At 49.3% G+C, this 19,155-nt stretch overlaps 2 protein-coding genes across 11 annotated transcripts in view; one reads left to right on the forward strand and one right to left on the reverse strand.

Annotated features, from left to right (window-relative positions):
- Positions 1–205: 205 nt before the first annotated feature.
- Positions 206–19,155, forward strand: part of OGG1 (8-oxoguanine DNA glycosylase) — a 44,871-nt gene continuing 25,921 nt past the window's right edge. For 2 of the 5 annotated variants that reach the window (XR_002153361.3, XR_002153362.3), the window contains exons 1-7: positions 206–682; positions 1,165–1,412; positions 1,966–2,145; positions 3,594–3,775; positions 5,019–5,169; positions 14,353–14,540; positions 14,990–15,080. Coding sequence is in view for 3 of the 5 variants with exons in the window: in XM_006928965.5 (XP_006929027.1) it covers positions 576–682; positions 1,165–1,412; positions 1,966–2,145; positions 3,594–3,775; positions 5,019–5,169; positions 5,310–5,359; positions 5,619–5,705 (1,005 nt within the window). In the remaining 2 variants the exon portion in view is untranslated. Of the gene's footprint in view, positions 683–1,164; positions 1,413–1,965; positions 2,154–3,593; positions 3,776–5,018; positions 5,170–5,309; positions 5,360–5,596; positions 6,548–14,352; positions 14,541–14,989; positions 15,081–19,155 lie in introns of those variants that run through there. The other 3 variants (XM_019824971.3, XM_006928965.5, XM_006928966.4) reach the window with 3 other exon arrangements.
- Positions 5,879–17,648, reverse strand: CAMK1 (calcium/calmodulin dependent protein kinase I). Of its 6 annotated transcripts, none has more exons than XM_045051940.1 (12): positions 16,797–17,634; positions 14,620–14,734; positions 12,704–12,859; positions 10,937–11,011; positions 10,713–10,851; positions 9,744–9,945; positions 9,574–9,649; positions 8,790–8,902; positions 8,161–8,239; positions 7,977–8,064; positions 6,258–6,375; positions 5,879–6,154 (listed from the first exon to the last, which is right to left on the reverse strand). In XM_045051940.1, exons 2-12 carry the CDS (start codon positions 14,700–14,702, stop codon positions 6,072–6,074), a joined length of 1,212 nt encoding a protein of 403 aa, XP_044907875.1. In that variant the 5' UTR covers positions 14,703–14,734; positions 16,797–17,634; the 3' UTR covers positions 5,879–6,071. The 6 variants fall into 6 exon arrangements, with proteins under 6 accessions (XP_044907875.1, XP_003982505.1, XP_044907871.1 ...); XM_003982456.6 differs by having other exon boundaries at positions 9,744–9,870; positions 12,728–12,859; positions 16,797–17,371; XM_045051936.1 differs by having other exon boundaries at positions 5,879–6,375; positions 16,797–17,648.

A 19,155-nucleotide genomic window follows, 5' to 3' on the forward strand; every position in this document is an offset into this window, starting at 1 on the left:
GGACACCCTTGCGTGCCCAGTGCAGACAACCCCAAAGGCAAGGCCGAGAGCGGGCAGCGAGCCCAGCGCGCGCCAACCGCTGCGGCCCCTCGGAGAGACCCGCCCATCCGCCGTCACACCCTATTCTCATTGGTGCCTCTTCTGCGCGGATTGGCTACCTCCGGATCCAATAAGCCAGGCTTGCATCCTACTTCCGGTGAGAGCGAAGTCGGCTCCCTGGAGAAGCCGGAAGAGTGCGTTTGCGCGCGCTTGCCGAAGTCGCGGCAGCTCTGAGCGCAGTGGTGCGCGCCGGGAGGCGTGGCCGGGAGAGCATTCATAACGGGAAAGGTCAGGAGGGTTGGTGCCCTGGTGGACTGTAAGGGGCGGGGCCTGCAGGGAGTGGAGGAATTAAATGAAATTGGGCGGGCCTTCAATAAACCTTTAGAGGCTAGGGCTTAGTGGGCAAGGCCTTAAAGAGTGCTGACTGTGTGGTCACGGTCTTTTGGCGATGAGTGGAGCTGGTACTGAGTAGGCGGGGCCATTATGGGGCGGAGCCTGGCGTGGAATTGTTAGCTGGGTCCTTTTTGCTCTGGAGCATGAGACATCGTACTCTAGCCGCTTTCCCGGCCCTGTGGGCCTCCATCCCTTGTCCACGCTCGGAACTGCGCCTGGACCTGGTTCTGGCTTCCGGACAGTCCTTCCGGTGAGTGACCCTGATTCTTGGCCCCTCAACACTGCAGTTCTGGAATGTAAAGGAATTTTGGGGGTGATGGAAGAAACCTCAGGGTGCAGAAGAGGAAGCAGACGCGGGTGGTGAGCCTGTTTACCTCCTTTCTAAGGTGGAGGTAAAAAGCCAGTGCAATGCGGGTGCCTGGGCGCTGCGCTGACAGCGTGGAGCCTGCTTGGGATTCTCTTTCCCCCCTCTCTGCCCCTTGCCCGCGTAAGTGCAAGCGCGCGCGCGCGCGCGCACACACACACACACACACACACACACACACTCGCTCTCAAAATAAATAAACTTTAACAAAAGAAACCAAAAAAAGGCCAGTGCCGTGTTGTGAGAATCAAACGACTTTGCATTTCCTAAGTCAGTGTTGTGTATGGAGCTGTTGTAGGATGGGAGGGCCCTAAAGGGTGCAAGAAGGAAAACTGAGTACCAGAGTTGCTGTGTGCCTGGGGGCTCAGGTGGAGGGAGCAAAACCCTGCGCACTGGACTGGCGTGCTGGGGAACCAAGTATGGACACTGACCCAGACTGAGGAGCAGATCTACTGTACTGTGTACCGAGGGGACAAGGGTTGGGTTGGCAGGCCCACACCAGAAGAGCTAAAGACTGTGCACCAGTACTTCCAGCTGGATGTCAGCCTGGCTCAACTATATCACCACTGGAGTTCCGTGGACCCCCACTTTCAAGAGGTGGCTCACAAATTCCAAGGTGAGTACAAGGATTGGGACAGGGGTTGGAGTTCTTGTAATTTGGTTAAATTATGCAGTTTCACCATCTGTAAAATGGGGATTATAATCCACCTCATAAGATTTTATGAGGATTGAAGGAGCTAATACGTGTAAAGTTTTGCTTAGAATAGTGCCTGACACATAGTAATTATTATTACTATTATTGTTTTGCTGATTACCATAGTGTGGTGACAGGATATTGAGCCAAATCCTGGCTGTGTGACCTGGGACAGGTGACCTCATTCATTCTGTAAATATTTGCAGAGCATCTGCTGTGTGAACAAAACGGACACAAATCCCCATGGACACAAATCCCCACGCTCGTTGTGTTTACACTGTGGCTTCTTTATCCCTGGAATGTAAAGATAACCCCGACCTATGAGGAATGAGCGCTCTGGTGTTGTTTTCTCTATCAACGCTTTCCCTCATTCCCCTAGATCCTCCTAGATCTTCAGTGCCTAGGATCTGAGGGTGGGAAGAGGCCACTCCTGACACCTGGTCTGTATCCTACCGCCTACCTTTCTGGTCTCCAGGTGTTCGACTTCTGCAACAGGACCCCGTCGAGTGCCTTTTTTCCTTCATCTGTTCCTCCAACAACAACATTGCTCGCATAACCGGCATGGTAGAACGCCTCTGCCAGGCTTTCGGACCTCAGCTCATCCAGCTGGATGATGTCATCTACCATGGCTTCCCCAGCCTGCAGGCCCTGGCTGGTGAGTAGGTGGGTCCCTGCGCTCAGACCCTCCAATAGCTTTCAGGGTCTGTTCGGTTCTCCCCTGGTCCCCATCTCCCATCTCAAAGCTTCCTGCCTTCCCAAACACCCTCCTCATCCAGAACCATCTTGCCTGGTCTGATCAGCCCTGCTTCATCCTCCCTGTCTGTCCTTGAAATGTCAGCACCTCACTAGCCTGTGCTTTTTACCCCATAGGTTCACTGCTTCATAAAAAATTTAAAAAACACATAGTATACAGTAGTATGGGGTTAAGACCACTCTTCTGGAGAATACCTACATCTGAATTCTTTTGGCATTTGACATCTACCTATATGACCTGGAGCACATTATTTAATCACTCTGTGTTTCAGTTTCTTCATCTGTGGAATGGGAGAATAATGGCACTTACCTACCAGAGTTGCCACAAGGGTTAAGTAAAGAAATACACATACTGCACATAGTGCAGTATTTGACATACAGGAAGTATGCAGAAAATTGAAGTTGCTAACTCTACAGTGAACCCAACAATTTTGCATCCAAGAACATATATGTTCTTTATACCAGCCTTGTGAGGGAAGTATTTTACAGAAGCAAGTATATCAGTTGGTAGATGTGAGAATAAAGCTAGAAGAAGTGCTTAGGGACTGCATAGCAAGGAGACAGGATACCTAGAGAAAAGAGAATGTTTTTGGTGCTTAGAAACCCAGTATTGGGGGGAAAAAAAGAAACCCAGTGTTGGGTCTCAGCTCCCAGCTTAGTAGTCATAAGACCAAAAGAATTCATTTACCTATTGAAGCTTCTCTTGTTTGTAGGATGGGAATAACAGTTTCTATCCAGAAGGGTTTGAGTGGTGAGTAAAGCAGTCGTGAAGCAGGGTGCTCTAATAGGCTAAGAGCACAGGCATTGGTTTCTCAGACCTGGGTACAAGATCCCATCTCCACCATGTCCTTTTTTGAACAAGTTATTAACCTCTTCTAAGTTCTTATTTTCTCCATCTGTAAAATTGGGAAAATAGCCATACTGTTGTCCGGTTCCTTGAGAAAAGCATGATAATGTACCTAAAGTACTTTGCCCATGCATAATACCCAGCACTTGATAATAGAAGCTGTTATTGTTATTATAACCATTATTTTAGATCATGGGTGTAAATGCACTTTGGAAAGGATAACTGGGGAATTCCTCCAGGGCAGCAAGTCCTTCTTAGTCCCTGCTCCAGTGACCAACACTGGGTAGTAGGTGCTCAGAAAATATTTGCAGAGGAGCAAACTCAGGCTTTAACCCTTTCTTTTGAATATGCAAGTGTCCTGGGGTCTCACAGAGGGTGATGAGGTGGGAGAGAGGTGCTTAGGGAAAGCATTCCTGTAGGGGGTAGAGGCCTCACACACTAGCCTAAAGACAGGAAAGATTTGAGGATCCCTGACCCCTGCTTTCTTCCCCATTCACCCACAGGGCCAGAGGTAGAAGCTCAGCTCAGGAAGCTTGGCCTGGGGTATCGTGCCCGCTACGTGAATGCCAGTGCGCGAGCCATCCTAGAAGAACAGGGCGGGTTGCCCTGGCTGCAGCAGCTGCACAAGGCCCCCTACGAGGAGGCCCACAAGGCCCTCTGCACCTTGCCTGGGGTGGGCACCAAGGTAATGTCCCAGGGGGACAGGAGCTACCCTCACCATCCACGCAGAGAGTAGCAGAGAAGGAGACAAGGCAGGCCTGAGAGCTTGGTACATGCTTGGCTTCTGGAGGCAGGGCAAAAAGGAGAAAGGATACAAGCAGATGTTTTATTAGAAAAAATGCAAAGTGCAGAAAGAGTATAAAGGATATTGTCCCAGGGCACCTGGCTGGCTCAGTCAGAAGAGCATGCAACTCTTGATCTGAGGGTCATGAATTCAAGCCCCACACTGGGTATAGAGATTACTTTTTAAAATAAATAAATAAATAGACTTTTAAAAAAAATGACATTGTCCCTTGAGTGCATTTTTTAGAAAGGCCATTTGTTCCAATGCACATATACACTGCTCTATGTATGCAGAATTTTCCAGAAGGAATCATTGGAAGCTTAAGAGTGGTTACATTTGGGAAGACAAATCAGAAGATGTTTCTCCTTTTCATGTTGTTTTTATCTTGAAATTTTGCGTACTTCTAAATCTTTTTGTTTAATATCAACAAGGTTAGCTAGCAGTAAGATGATTGGGAATTTGGCATTTATTGTTTTCTTCTTTATACTTCTCTATAGTTTAAAAAATAGAGTTTTGTTTAAAAAACTTTTTTTTTTTTAAGTTTTTTTAAAGAACCTCAACCTAACATTAAATCTTGGTTATGCCTCTTCCTAGCCATGTAACCTTGGCCAAGTCACTTTATCTTTCGGAATCTCACTTTTTTGTCTGCAGAATAGATGTAGTAACTGCCTTCTTCCCAGGTTATGATGAGGACCTGGCCTACATAGATGTTTACACAGTGGCACTCGCATCATACCTATTTTAAAAAAAAATTTTTAATGTTTACTTATTTTTGAGAGAGAGACAGACAGACAGACAGACAGACAGAGCATCAGCTGGGAAGGGGCAGAGAGAGAGGGAGACACAGAATCCGAAGCAGGCTTCAGGTTCTGAACTGTCAGCACAGAGCCCAATATGGGTTTCAGACTCATGAACCGTGAGATCATGACCTGAGACAAGTAGGACTCTCAACCAACTGAGCCATCCAGGCACCCCTCATCATATCTATTTTTAAAATTATTAAAAGAGAGTGTGTATTGATTGAAAATATAAAATAATAGTAACCTCAGAGTGGAGGAGGAAGCAGCCAACTTTGGGACTAGAAATAGGATGCTGGTTGGATCCTGCCTTTCCTCCTCTGTGGCTCACTCTTTGTCTCTTAAAGGTAGCTGACTGCATCTGCTTGATGGCCCTAGACAAGCCCCAGGCCGTGCCCGTGGATATCCACATGTGGCAGATTGCCCAGCGTGACTACAGCTGGCACCCCACCATGTCCCAGGCCAAGGGTCCAAGCCCCCAGGCTAACAAGGAACTGGGTAAGGAGAGAGTGGGATGCTGGGGCTAGCAGCGGGCTGAGGTGGTAGAAACTTTTCATACCTCTCTGTAAAATCCCACTCCTGTGGATAGGGAATAAGTAGGAAGGCCAATTAATTTCACCTTTGCACTTCTGGCATAGGAAACTTTTTCCGGAGCCTGTGGGGACCTTATGCTGGCTGGGCCCAAGCAGTAAGTGTTCTGAGGCTCCCTCTCCTCCTCCAGCCCAGACCCCATAAGACTCCTCCCCCCGTCCTGACCCAGTAGACCCTTCCACCACCACCATTTCAGGTGACCCTACTGGACTCTTTACCCACCCCAGTCCTGACTCTAGTGGATGTTCCTTGCCCTGGCCCTGCTGCCTGTATACCTCTCCACACTGCCACTGGCCCCATCAGTCCTGACCCCGTGTACCCTGACCCCATGCAGTGTCCTTCCCCACTGTCCCCAGGTGCTGTTCAGTGCTGACCTGCGCCAACTCCACCGAGCTCAGGAGCCACCAGCAAAGCGCAGGAGATCTACAGGCCTTGAAGGCTAGGTGGGGGGCACTGGACAAAGGGATACCCCAAATACCTTTCCCCACCTCTCTTCCCCATCCAGTCTCATGTTGGGAAGAGGGCTTCTTGCAGCTACCTCAGGGGCCAGGTCCCCTCACATTAAGTAGTTTGCACAACATTGTGGGGTGGAGGTTATCTGGTGAGACAGAGCTACTATGTTTTTATCTCTTCCCTTTATTACAAGAAAGAACAATAAAATAGAAACATTTGTATGGAAAATGCAGTGGAGGAGTGATAGGGAAAGGGGTGGGAAGGCAGTGAGGCTGGGTAACTCCAATTCAGGGAGGGAAGGAGCAGGCTGCCCCAACCCCTCCCACACAAAGGATCTGGACCCTGGATCTGGGGCCCTAGAGCTGGGGGGGCAGAGTAGGGGACATTTCTGAGCCCGGCTCCACACAGCCATCTCGACAGCAGCAGCCAGACGCTGGCCCTACATGGGGAGAGAGAAAAAGATTGGTCGTAGGAGCAGACCCTCCACTCCAGCCTGTATGTCTCTTCCCACCCATGCCCTTCCACAGAGCACTGGTCCTCACCCCCAGCTGCTGGTGTCAGCAGCTCCCCATGGCTCGCCGTTGGTCCCTGCCCCTCCTGGCTGGTGCCCAGCTGTAGCTTTCTCATATGCCGCACCACGGCCGTGGCATTGAAGGCTTGCTGTGGGGAGAAGGGGAAGAAGGGACTTTTGAGAGCTGGATATCATGGGACAGGGTCTGGCAGTGAGATTCATGGGGTGGTTTTGTCATTTTCATTCAGGTGTTATTGGTTGATTCCCTAAAACTCCCTGAAACCTCTACAAGGCTTTATTAAATTACATTCAGCCACATTATATATTTACACAGATACATGCATATGTGTGTGTGTGTGTGTGTGTGTGTGTGTGTGTAATGTGTATACATGAACAAGTATATACAACCCTTTATGTATAAATTCATATTCACATCATAGCAAGCACTTAAAATAGCAGTATGTGTCAGGCACTGTTCTAAGCACTTTATTTGGCAATTCATTTAATCTTCACAAAGGTCTTTGAAGTGGATACTATTAGCGTCACCATTGCCAGAGGAGAAAACTGAGGCACAGACAGGTTAAATAACTTACCCCAGTATGTGTATCATTCTCTATTTAACATATCTACGAAGGTGTCCCACACATCCTTCATATTCACCATGTCCAAAACCATAGTCATCCACCCCAAGACAGTTGTGTGCCCCTGGGATCCCCATCTCAGTAACAGTGCCACCATTCACCTTTTCCCCAACCAAAATCTTGGACAAGCCTTTGACATCTCCTCTCTCTGCCAACATCTCTTCTACCATCACTTCTTGTCAATTCTACCTCTTAAAGGACTCCTGAGCCATCCACTATTCTCTGGTCCAAGCCCTCACTGTCTCCTGCCCACATCTCTGCCACAGCCTTCTAAGGGGTCTCCCAGCCTTGACTCCATACCTCTCTCTGCATCCTGAGAGCCCTTTCCAGAGGGCAGGTTACTGCTAAAAATCCTGGGTCTCCTCAGTGTCCTCAGGACCAAGTTAGTTCTCCACTGTGGCACTCAAGGCCTCTACTTCCATCTCCAGTCTGGGCTCTTGCCCCACAGCCCCTCCATTCCATCCAGACTTACTACTTGCACTTCCCTGAATGGACATACTCACTCTCTTGCCCCTGGACTTCTGCATACTGGTCCTCTCTGCCTCAGACATTGTTCTGTTGTACCTGGCTAATTCCTACTCAGCTGTCAGGTCTGACAGGTCTATCAGGCCATCATATGTCCCTTCCAGGACCCCATAGGTTGGAGTAGATGTCTCTTTAAGAATTATAGTGTTCCAGGGTGGTGCAGTTGGTTAAGCATCCAGTTCTTGATTTTGGCTCAGGTCAAGATCTCATGGCTCATGAGATCTTGCCCCGAATCAGTCTCCACACTGAGCATGGAGGCTGCTTGGGATTCTCTCTCCTCCCTCTCTCTGCCCTTCTCCCACTCGCAGTCTCTCTCTAAATAAATAAATAAATAAACAAACAAACAAACAAACAAACAGTAAAAAAGAATTATACTGTTCTTGGCAGTCAGGGACTCACTGGGATAGAGTGTCAGGGAGTGTTGAATGAATGAATGAATGAATGAATGAATGAATGAAGTTCTTGTAAGTGTCCCTGAGCAGTTACTGTGACATGGTGCTAGATGCTGTGTGAGCTGAGGCCTGGAGAGAGGTGGGGAGGACGTCTGGGGAGGCTGGGACCCAGGACTAGGGACATGGGCTCACCTTCCACTTGCTCTTGGCAAAGTTCTTCTTGATCTGTTCGCTCACCGACTGGTGAATATTCTTATCTAGAGCCGTATCTCCTGCAATCCTAGGATAGGGGTGTGTGGAGGGTTGTCTATGAAGGCAAAGACAGGTTTGGGGGCCCCAGACCCCACCCCAGCCTGCAGCTTATTGGAGCTCTCACCACGGGTGCTGCAAGGCCTGCTCACAGGTGAACCTCTTTTCTGGATCCTTCTCCATCAAGTGCCGGATGAAGTCTTTGGCTGAATCCCCAAGAAAACAGCAAAGAGAAATAGCATGATGGTACCTGTGGATACCCCCAACACAAAACCCACCCACTTGGGTCTGGCCTAGCATCCAAGCAAGACAAGAGGCCAGATCTGTGTATGTACCACCCGACCTCACCTGTACTCTTAGTCTCTAAGCTCCCCCCACCCACCCCAGCCTTCCAGTTCTCTCCTTTTTCCCTTAAAAAAAAACTTGTTCTTAAAAAAGATTCTGCTCAGTATATTCACACTGATGTGTAAGTGACCAATAATGGCTTCACAGTTTTGCCTCCTAGTAAGAGGTACAAAAGAACATATGAAAACTTCTATGGTGGTATTTCAGGCATAATGAAGTCATTGGGTGTGGTATTTTCAAAAATACTAGTTTTGAAGACTGAACGAATGCCTACAAGTTTCTCAGCCTGGGGCCAGGCAGAGGGAAGCACCTGGGGTGCTTGGTGTCTGGTCTCAAAGACAGCTCTTAGTTTGGGGCTGGGGAGTCTGACCAGAGGTAGGGCCCAGGGGAAGATGGCAAAACATCAAATACCAGAGTCAGAGATGTCGTCCCAGTAAGGAGAGTCAAATTCGTACTCGGCCTTCAAAATCTGTTCAAAGAGTTTGGCATCATTCTCGTCATAGAAGGGGGGATAACCGCAGAGCCTGGGCAGGGAGAAACTCCTCCTCATTTCCACTTTCAGTGTACCCATTGGCTCCAATATGGAGCTTTGAGGTAGTCTCAAGAGTCAGGCAACACCCACAGGAAGCAGTTCCCCCTTTTACAAAGGGGAAATCTGCCCCTCTGTGCCTTGTTCACTCCTGTCCAGCTACACTGGCCTGTTTCTTAATTTGCTACCGTCTTTCCTTCCTCAGGGCCTTGCATTTGCTGTTCCCTCTGCCCCCACACCTCGAATGTCTTCCCCCACACCTCAAATGTCTGTCTCCCTCACTTCATCCAGGAGATAGCCTAAGAAATGCCTTTTTTCCTGACCTCCTTACCTAAAATGGCATCCATCCCCATCTCCCTAACCCTGCTTGATTTTTCTTCATAGTATTTTACTACCTGACATTTTATAGATGTACTTGTTTATTGTCTGTCTACTGTACTAGAATTTTTGCTCTCTCAGGGCAGGCACTTTGTTTTCTTCTCTTAAATCCCCAGTACTTAGCACAGTGCCAGAAACATAGTATGTGTTGAATGAATTAATATTAGTCATTAATAGGTAGGTATACACTTGGATGGCAGGAAGAAATAGCAGAGAGGAGAAAGAGGGCAAAGTAGGGGAGAGAAGAATGCTAGAGCCACATGCCCCAATGGCCAAGACCCTACTCACAGAATGTAGGCAATGACCCCAATGGACCAGCAATCCACTGCCTTGCTGTAGGGCTTCTGGGCCAGGACCTCAGGAGCTATGGAAGGAAGGAGACGTGGTGGTGACAGATCTCTGCCCTGCAGCTTCTGATTTCTCCCCTATCCATGGCCCCCGCCCAGGGTGCTCCATACCCACATATCCTGGGGTCCCACAAGCTGTGGAGAGCACACTGCCAGGGTCCTCCATCTTGGAGAGGCCAAAGTCAGAAATCATGATTTTGGAGTCTTCATCCAGGCTGTAGTACAGCAGATTCTCTGGCTTGGAAGGTGGAGAGGAAGGAAGAGGTAGAGATGGCCAGAGGCTGGCAGAACCTTCTGCTTCTCCAAGCACCACCTCAAAGACATCACCCCAAAAGCCACTGTGGCTTTACAGCTGCCATCTTGGTTGGAGGCACAAGAAACTCAAGGAAGTTCTCAAGGAAGTTAAAAGTAAAAGACAAGGGCCAGAAAAGACAGGGGACTTGGGAATGTGAGTGGGAGTTTTCCATAAGCCAGATTTGTATTGTGAGGCCCTAAAGAATTTTCAAGCACCTACTTTGTGCCAGATCTTGTGCTAGTGCTTGATTTCATCCTTACCACATCCCTATCAGGCCAGTCTGCCTAATCCCACTTTACAGGTCAGAAAACGGATGCCTTGAGAGGCAAAGGGACTTGCCTGAGAACCTATAGTTAGGGAGTAGCAGGGACAGAATTCAAGTCCAGATCTGTCTCACCCCAGCGCTCTTCTAGACTGGAGGAGATGTACTACAAAATGTGAACCCCATCATAGTCTCTGAGGTGTAGGGTTTCACAGGGGCTTCTGGCTTCCTTCTTTATGTTTTGCTGTCCCATCCAAGTTTTCTACAAAGAGCAAAGTGGGACTTTTATTATCAAAAAAAGACCAAGGCACTATTTGGATAAAATAGCAGCACCATTCACCTGGGTGTCCATTTGAGCATCCAAACCGGAACGGGAGGAGGCAGTTTAGGGTTTACAGGGTGCATTTTGCAGATGGGAAGCCGAGGCTCAGGGATGGGGTAAGAGTTGCCCCAGATCACACAATGAGGGGTATGTGGAGGCTGCACTCGGCACCCCAGCTCACCACACACCCTTGCACCCCACCTTGAGATCTCGGTGTACGATGCCCAGGTCATGCAGGTACTTGACGGCGTCCAGCACCTGGAAGATGAGGCGGCTGGCATCCCGCTCCGTGTAGAAGCCTTTCTCCACAATGCGGTCAAACAGTTCTCCACCGGACACCCTGCAGCCGAGGACAGGGCAGTCTGGCCAGAGAAGCTAGGGAGGGGCGGCGGGGAGAGATGTGAGCAAGGGGTGAGGCCACTCACAGCTGCATGATGAGGTAGAGGTGGCCCCCACTCTCATAGATGTCATCCAGGGCTACAATGTTGGGGTGCTTGATCCTGAAAGGAGAAATGAGGTGGTTCAGAGCTGAGGATAGCTCAGCCACTTTCCTGCACTCACCTTGAAGAACCACCACTGTAGACCTAGGCAGGACAAACCAGGGTTCTGGGTCCCAAAAGGAAAAGCTGATTCACCATGATTTATTATGATGTAATGGAAGGTAGGAGAGCACAGAGAGATAAACACTGGGCTCTGGCATCAGACACACCTCGGTCTAACCTGCCTCCACTATGTGCTATTTGGGGACAAATCTTTTTACCTCACAACACTGATCAATATATGATTTTAACATGTTTCTGGGTGCCTGGGTGGTTCAGCCGGTTAAGCAAGTGATTCTTTGTTTTTATTTATTTTGAGAGAGAGAGAGAGAGAGTGTGCACGTGCGGGGGAGGGGGTGGAAAGAGAGGGAGAGAGAGGAGAGAAAGAATTCCACGCAGGCTCTGTGCTGACAGCACAGACTCACACTCGTGAACCATGAGATCATGACCTGAGCTGAGATCAAGAGAAGCTTGGAGTGGCTCAGTTGGTCAAGCGTCCAACTTCGGCTCAGAGCCTGGAGCCTGCTTCAGGTTCTGTATCTCCCTCTCTCTCTGCCCCTCCCCTGCTCATACTCTGTCTCTCAAAAATAAATAAACGTTTAAAAAAAAGTCAGAAGCTTAACTGACTTAGGCACCCCAAGCATCTGACTCTTGATCTCAGCTCAGGCCTTGGTCTCAGGGTTTTGAGTTCAAGCCCCACATTGGGCTCCACACTGGGCATGGAGCCTACCTTAAAATAATAATAATAATAATAAATTAATTAATTAAAAAATAAAATAAAAAGTGTCTGTGTTTATAAGTTTATCAGCCTCCCCCACCAGAATGCCAGCTCCAGGAGACCAGGGGCTTTATGTTACCATTGTTCCTCCCACACCGGGTGTAGAGTAAGTGCTCACTTATTCATTGAATATTAAGCCTGTTTCCTTATCTATAATATGAAGCCAGTGACAGTACTTCCCTCAAAGAGTTGGAGTGAGGATCACGTGAGAAAATGCAGGTAAGAATCTTGGCACAATGTCTGGCACACAGTGAATGCTCAATAAATGAACCGATGATGGTGAATGAGCTTGACAGGGGCCATGGCTCTGCCACAAAGTTGCTTTGTGACCTTGGGCAAATCCCTTACCCTCTCTGGACCTCAGGCCCCCTCCCCACACCCAATAGTGGAAATGACCAGTTAATCCCTGACCAGGGTGGTTGGAAAACTCAGGCGAGAGGATAGAAGTGAAGGTTCTCCATAAGCTTTCCAGTGAGGGCAGCAGGTTACACACAAGTATAAGCCAATCATAGACAGTTGGTTATTGATTTAGTCAGGGGGCTGTGAGACAGGTATTTTTGAACTTCCTGAGTGGCTTTAATATGTACGGGGAATTGAGGTAGGTCTTCAGTAACACCAGTTGAGATGTGATGGTCCAAGCTACATTCAAGGATTGACTTTTAGATCTGAATGAACAAGCCACTATAAACAAGCAGTGGCATTAGCTGTTGCAGCAGACACCTGAAATAAAGGGACCTCTAAAGTGCTCCACAATCCTACCAAGTGGAGATTATTACCCCATTTTATAAATGAGCAATTTGAGGCTCACAGGTTAAATGATTTGCCCAAAGCAGAGGTAGAAGAGAATAGGAGGAGTCAAGGCAGGGTCAACCCACACAGAGACAGTGTGGTCCACGCACTTGTGCAGGACAGCGATCTCATTCTCCATGCTGCCCTCCTTGCCCTCCAGAGCCTTCTTGGCGATGCATTTGATGGCCACCAGCTTGTGAGTTCTTTTATCTTCTGCCAGGATTACCTCTGAAAAGGCCCCCCTGCAAAGAAAGGGGATTCATGAGGTGAGGAACTGGAACCTTAGCTTCCCTTCAGCCCTTCCTTCATACCCCTATGGGTATCATGACCACCTGTGGACCATGAAGATGAGATGAGCCTCCCTACATCACTCTTCCAACCCCTGGTCCCTGAGGTGGTCACGTGACCCACGGCTGGCCAATCAGAATAGTCTATCCTTGGCTACAGTAATTGGGTCACGTGATACAAGCCAGGTTACTGGCACTTTGAGAATAAGGTGCTCTTTTTCCTTCCTAGCTGATAAGATGCAACTCTGGAGCTTTTGGTGGTTATCTTTGCCACCACTTGAGGAGGGCCTGCTTGAGAATGAAGGCAACACAAATGAAATCAGAGCTAAGAAATTTCCCGGTGACAAAGATAATTTCCTGATAACATCATGTGAGCCCCTGGATCCAGCCATGCCTGAAGTTTATGCCCTGGGCATTTTGATCCATGCAAAATTGATTCATTTCTTTTTCTGCTACAATTTCAGTCATGGTTTACTTAACACCTTTTATAAATTTGAAGAACCATCAGCATCACCTGGGGACTTTTTAGAAGTGCAGAATCTCAGGCCTTAACCTCAGACTTACTAAATCAGAATCTGTATTTTTAACAAGATCCTCAGATGATCTGTATGCTCACTGATTGTTGAGAAGCAATATTTTACAAGTTAGTTAGAAAAGAACAAACTCATGTACTAAAGTTCACTGATGAAGGAAGATTTCCTAGCATCTTCTTTCTAGGACTATTTGTGTTGCCTGGGATAAGAAGTCTAAGTCAAAGAAAAGCATCTCTCATGGCAAAATCTCAATCATCAGAATAACTAGTGACTGTGATAGCCTCAATGCTGGCTTCTAGTCATGTCCCTCTCCAATTTACCCTCCATGCTTTGGCCAGAGTGACTATCCTGAATTGCAAACCCATCAAAATATCTTAAATGTCTTCCTATGGTCCATGAGATAAAGTCCAGCCCCCATAGCTTGGCTTTCAAGGTCTTACATGACCTGTTCTCTCTTCTCAGAGAGAAGCATCTTCCACTCTTCCCCTAGCCTCTGATTACAACTCTATCATTCTTCACCTCTTTCCACACATAACATGCTTCTCAGCCTTTGCTTAGGCTCTTCCTTCTGGCTGGAATGCCCTTCTCCCTCTCTGATAAGTGCACTTCTACTCATCCTTCAGTCCCTAGCTCTAGGCAGTAGCTACCACTCTGAGCTCTACAAAGTCCTCATTCCTGACTTTAACAGGAACACATCATATACCCTGTTGTCATTTTCCCTGGGTGTACTTCCATCACATGTTTAGGATCAACTTGAGGGGAAAAGATCAGGTTTGAGTTATTTCTGGATTCCCACCACTGAGAACAGAGCCATGCCCAGCTTCGTTTCCTAAACCTAGGCCAAAATCCCCAGCTCTTGGCCAAACATTGGAAAGACTGGCTCCTTCATTCTCCCTTACTTTGTTCTCTTCACAGGAACCCAGAGCTGCAGCCAAGAGCAGCCTCTGTTCCACCCACTGTCAGCCAGAAGTGAAAAGATGAACCAGACTGGGCCATGGCAAGGCCGCTGCAGGGCCTGGACTATAGCAAACAGGAAGCAGTGATAAACTGACCAGAGGAAGTACCACCCTGGATGCAGTCGCCCTAGCCAGCCAGGCCCAAGAGTAAGGACCTTCCCAACCCCACACCCCGGCTCACAGACAGCCTCCCCCTCCACCCCCGCTTGCCTGCCCTGAGACTCACGTTCCCAGAACATCACGGAAGTCGTAAATGTCCCTAATGTCCTCCACCTGCTTCCAGCTGGGGCCGTCCACTGCCCCCGGCATGGCCCACTGCCCCCTGGCCACAGCCAGGGCTCCTGAGAAGGGAAATGAAGGGAAAAGACTCAGTAGGGCCCAGCCTTCTATGTTGGGACTTAGGGAATTGAGGCCCCATTCAGTCATTCAGCCTGCATGTATTCATTCCTTGATTCATTCATTTGACAAAGTTATTCAGCAAACTCACTCACTCACTAGTCTTTTGTTCACCCAACAAATCCTCATGCCTAAAGGAAAATCCTTCAAGATGGCAGCAGAATTCTTTTCTCAACAAAGTCATTTGTTCATTTATTCAGCTCCAGGTTTCTCCCTCTCCAAATCAAAACACTCAGGAGGACGCTGACCTCCAGGAGAACAGCAGAGAAGACCCCAGAGCAGCTTGTACAAGTAAGTGCACAGCCCTGGAGGGTTCCCCCTGTCTCCAGAACCAGGAATGTCCCAGCCCCACCCTGGGAATTGCTGGGGTGTCTCCTCTCCTTCCTCTTTCTTCTTCCACCCAGTCTCTCGGAAATCAGGTTTCCGGCAGCCTGGGCTTCCAGCAATATCTCAGCCACGTTTTTAAATAGCTCCTTCTGCACTGTTACCACGGCAACAGCAGCCACAGCTGGAGCTCCCCAGGCCACCTATTATACCCCCTCTCCCTTCTGGCTCCCTGTTTGGGTCCCAGAAGCCTGAGAAATGGTCCTACCCAGTCTGTCCCCTCCTGGCTTCTTCTGACCCTGCTCCAGCCTGTACCTTTCTTCAGAGACCTCTGTCAGCAGGGAGTTCTCTCCCCATTTATCAGATGGAGAATAGGGAGACTGAGGTTGGAGACAGATATGGACTGGGTCCAAAGTTGCCCAAATGATGACTGGCTGGGGCCCAGTTAAGCTTGCTGAGTGCCAAGGACTTTGACAGGGCCACTCTCAGCTTGTCCTTCCAATATGCAGCCAGACTGGAGCCCATTCAGACCCAGTATGCTCTGTGACCTCAAGGAGGGCACTTCCTGTTTCCCCTGTGGGAGAATGAAAGGAAGGTGTCCTGACTAGAGTCCCTGGTGTGAGACCCCACTCCTTGGATAGGACCTTGTTTCCAGGGGGTCCTAGCCACCCATCCCAGGGGCAGAAACTTCTAGGAAAGGAGATATGATGGTAGGCTCTAGAAACACAGTTTTAAAGCCCACTTGGAGGCCTGGCAAATGCAGCCCTTCTAGTTACACACATATCTCTGCACCTGGACACACCACACCAAGCTCCACCCACAATACCTGCCCCAGATTCAGTACATTCCATCCCCAGATACCCCAACACCTGATCATACATGTGTACCCAGGCATCAGCACACATGTCCAAAGATACACTCCCCTTGACATCCTCACATCCCAACATCCCTCCCACAGATCCCTCTTACACCCCAAAAACACACATCTGCACACACTCAGACCACATCTCTCTCTCTCTCTCTCTCTCTCTCTCTCTCTCTCTCTCTCACACACACACACACACACATATTCCTCACCTATGTACCAGACATCCCAGATACACTCATACCCTTCATCCTGTTTCTATACACCCTAAAAGCTCCTATGTTCCAAACTGAACCCCAACTCCTTACATACCTAACTTCAAACATCCTCAATACACATATAGCCTCCACTCTTACCACCCTTGAGCCAGATGCTAGCATGCACAACACCTGGACACACATTTGCAACAAAAACAGATTCCCAGATATCCCCACCCATAAGGATACCCTTACACTGTAGCTCTGTATCTGATGCACACGCCTGTGCTAAGACATTAGCACACCCCAACACGGCCCCACATATTTATAGCTCCAATGCCCAGTCCTTCCACATTCAGACCCATCTGAACGCAGGCGCACCCACACGCACACCCTTCCCACCTTCCGACATTACCCACTCAGTTCCCCACCGGCCGCCTGGCACCTGCGGGGCCTGGGGGCAGAGGTAGGAGAGAAAGGCCCTGCCCTGCCCTGCCCATCCAGAGTCTAGCCCCCTTAGGCACCTATCCCATCTCTGGGGGAGAGGATCCAGCGGCTGGTGGGTCCAGCCGCCCCTCCTCGGATCCCAGGAGCACAGGCGGGTTGGCCCCCGGGCTGTACCTGCGGCTGCCCCGCCGAGGGGCTGGCTGGAAGGCCCGAAGTGGCTGCCGCTGAGCTCTGGCTGCCGGCTGCTGTCTGCCGCCGCTCCGCGCCTGGCCCGCCCGCCCGCTCGCTCCCTCGCTGAGGCTCGGCTCGGGCTCTGCTGGCTCCCTCCGCCCGCCTGCGGCTCTGATGTCAGTGGAGGAGGAGCCTGCGGCGGAGGGACGAGGGACTGGGAGGCACAGCTGCGCTCCTGGGCTGGGGAAGGGGCGCGGCGGTTGGAGGGGAAGCCCCTAGTTCAGGTCAGCTCCTCTTCTGGACTTTTCCCTCCCTTCCTCTCCGTAGGGCCCCCATTTCACAGAGGGGACAACTGAGGTCCAGAGAGATGAAGGGTTCAAAATCAGCAGTTGGTCAGAGGCAAAATTAAATTCGAATCCAGGTCTGTGTGATGCCAGAGTCTGACCAGTTCCACCCTGTCGCCTTGTGGAGTTTCAGACTAGTCCTGGAAGCTCCCTTGGGAATCTTGGGTTCTGTCTCCCCTTTCTTCTCACCGTCCCCTTTCCCCCAGTGCCCAGAAGGGAATCAGGCCCTCAAAAGGGCTCAGGAGACTGACGCGGGGTGGGGGTGGGGGGGGGGGGTGGTGATGGAGGGCGTAGAGAAAGGGGAAAGCAAGAGTAAACAGTGAAGAGAATAGAGACAGTCGTAGGGTGGGGTCCCCAGCTGACAGGCAGAAAAACAGACCCGTAAGTCCCTTTCTTCGGGAGGCTGAGCTGAAGTTCCAGTCCCCTGCACCTGCCCCTCAAAATAGGTGTGGTGCCCTGAGGGCTTGGGACTGGGAGGGGGAAGGGAGGAGAGGGAGTTAAATCAGGATCCCAGAGGAAGCAAGCCAGAGACCAAAGCGCCACGTGACTGGCTGGGTTCCTGGGGTTGATGGCTAGGCGCCAGGTTTGGAGCAGGGGGTGGAGCACAAACTGCTCCTGGGACGTCGGCAGGGGTCCAAGGGACCTGACCAAGGTCCTCTTGCGCAAGGCTTTCCTTGGGAAGAAATTTGGTGCAGGGTGAGCGAGGGAGCAACTCAAAGGAAGTGTGGGTGGGGCTGGACTGGGGCCAGTCAGAGGAGGCACATGCTTCGACCCCCACTCTTCCTCCATCACCTCCCACCGCCCCAAACTTGTGCATTTTCCAGCAGGACTTGGGGAGAGGACGATTCTGACCCCAACTCAATTTCAGCTGGCTTTTACTTCTCTTTTCCCTGGGACTAGATCAGGGGTGGTTGATGTATTATGCCCATTTTTGCCCATTTTACAGATGAGAGAGGATGATGGCTAAGGTTCCTAGAAAGGCTTTAAAGACTGATTTATCTGGGGGTGCCTGGGTGTCTCAGTCCATTAAGTGTCTGACTCTTGATTTCTGCTCAGATCATGATCTCAAGGTTCATGGGATCAATCAATCCCCAATCAGTTGGGATTCTTTCTCTCCCTCTCTCTCTATGCCCCTCTGCCTCTCTCTCTCTCTCTCTCTCTCTCTCTCTCTCTCTCTCTCTCTCAAAATAAATAAACATTAAAGAAAAAAAGGGACTGACTTATCTGAGTCACATTTCACCTCTCTGAGCCTCAATTTTTCCATTTGGAATATGGGAATATGTGACCAACTGAGAATTCTATAAGATAATAAATGTGAAATGCTTGGAATACCATAGGGGTTCAGATATGAGAGCTAGACTTAGTGTAAACTGAGGCTCAGAGAAGGGACCTGATTGTCCAGGGGCAGGGGACACAGGTCAGTTTCCCTGTCCTGAATCTCAGTATCTCAGACTTCCTAGTTCATGGGAAAACATATCTCCTACCCAGGGCTGAGGGTAGGAGACTCTCTCCCCTAGACCACCAATATACCCATTGATCTAGAATTATTTCACTACAAATTCCTGTTTATCTCATTGACAACATTTCTGAGGTGATAAGGTGGCCTCTGTCCTTTCGAGGACTTGTACACCTTTTATGCTCTGTTTTACACGTTGCCTGCTTTTGAGCATGTCTGAGGGCACTTACACTTTCCTTTTTTAACAAATACATTCTATGTCTTTTTAAAAAAATATTTCTACTAAGCAAATAATTACATAAGATACTAAAAACACACAAAGACCATCCTTGTCACTGATCAGATTCTTTCACTTGCTAAGTAGCAGAATCCTAACCTAAGCCAGCTTCACCAAAGAGGGACCTGTGGCTCACAATAGCTGACTGCAAGATTGAGGGAAAAACAACATGGATCAGGGTCTTGGAGACTGGAACTGGAGACACAGGGCTCATAGCATTTGCTTTCTTTTTTTTTATTATTATTATCTTTTTTAACGTTTATTTATTTTTGAGACAGAGAGAGA

Source organism: Felis catus, chromosome A2 (assembly GCF_018350175.1).
Source record: "Felis catus isolate Fca126 chromosome A2, F.catus_Fca126_mat1.0, whole genome shotgun sequence".
Classification (NCBI taxonomy): domain Eukaryota; kingdom Metazoa; phylum Chordata; class Mammalia; order Carnivora; family Felidae; genus Felis; species Felis catus.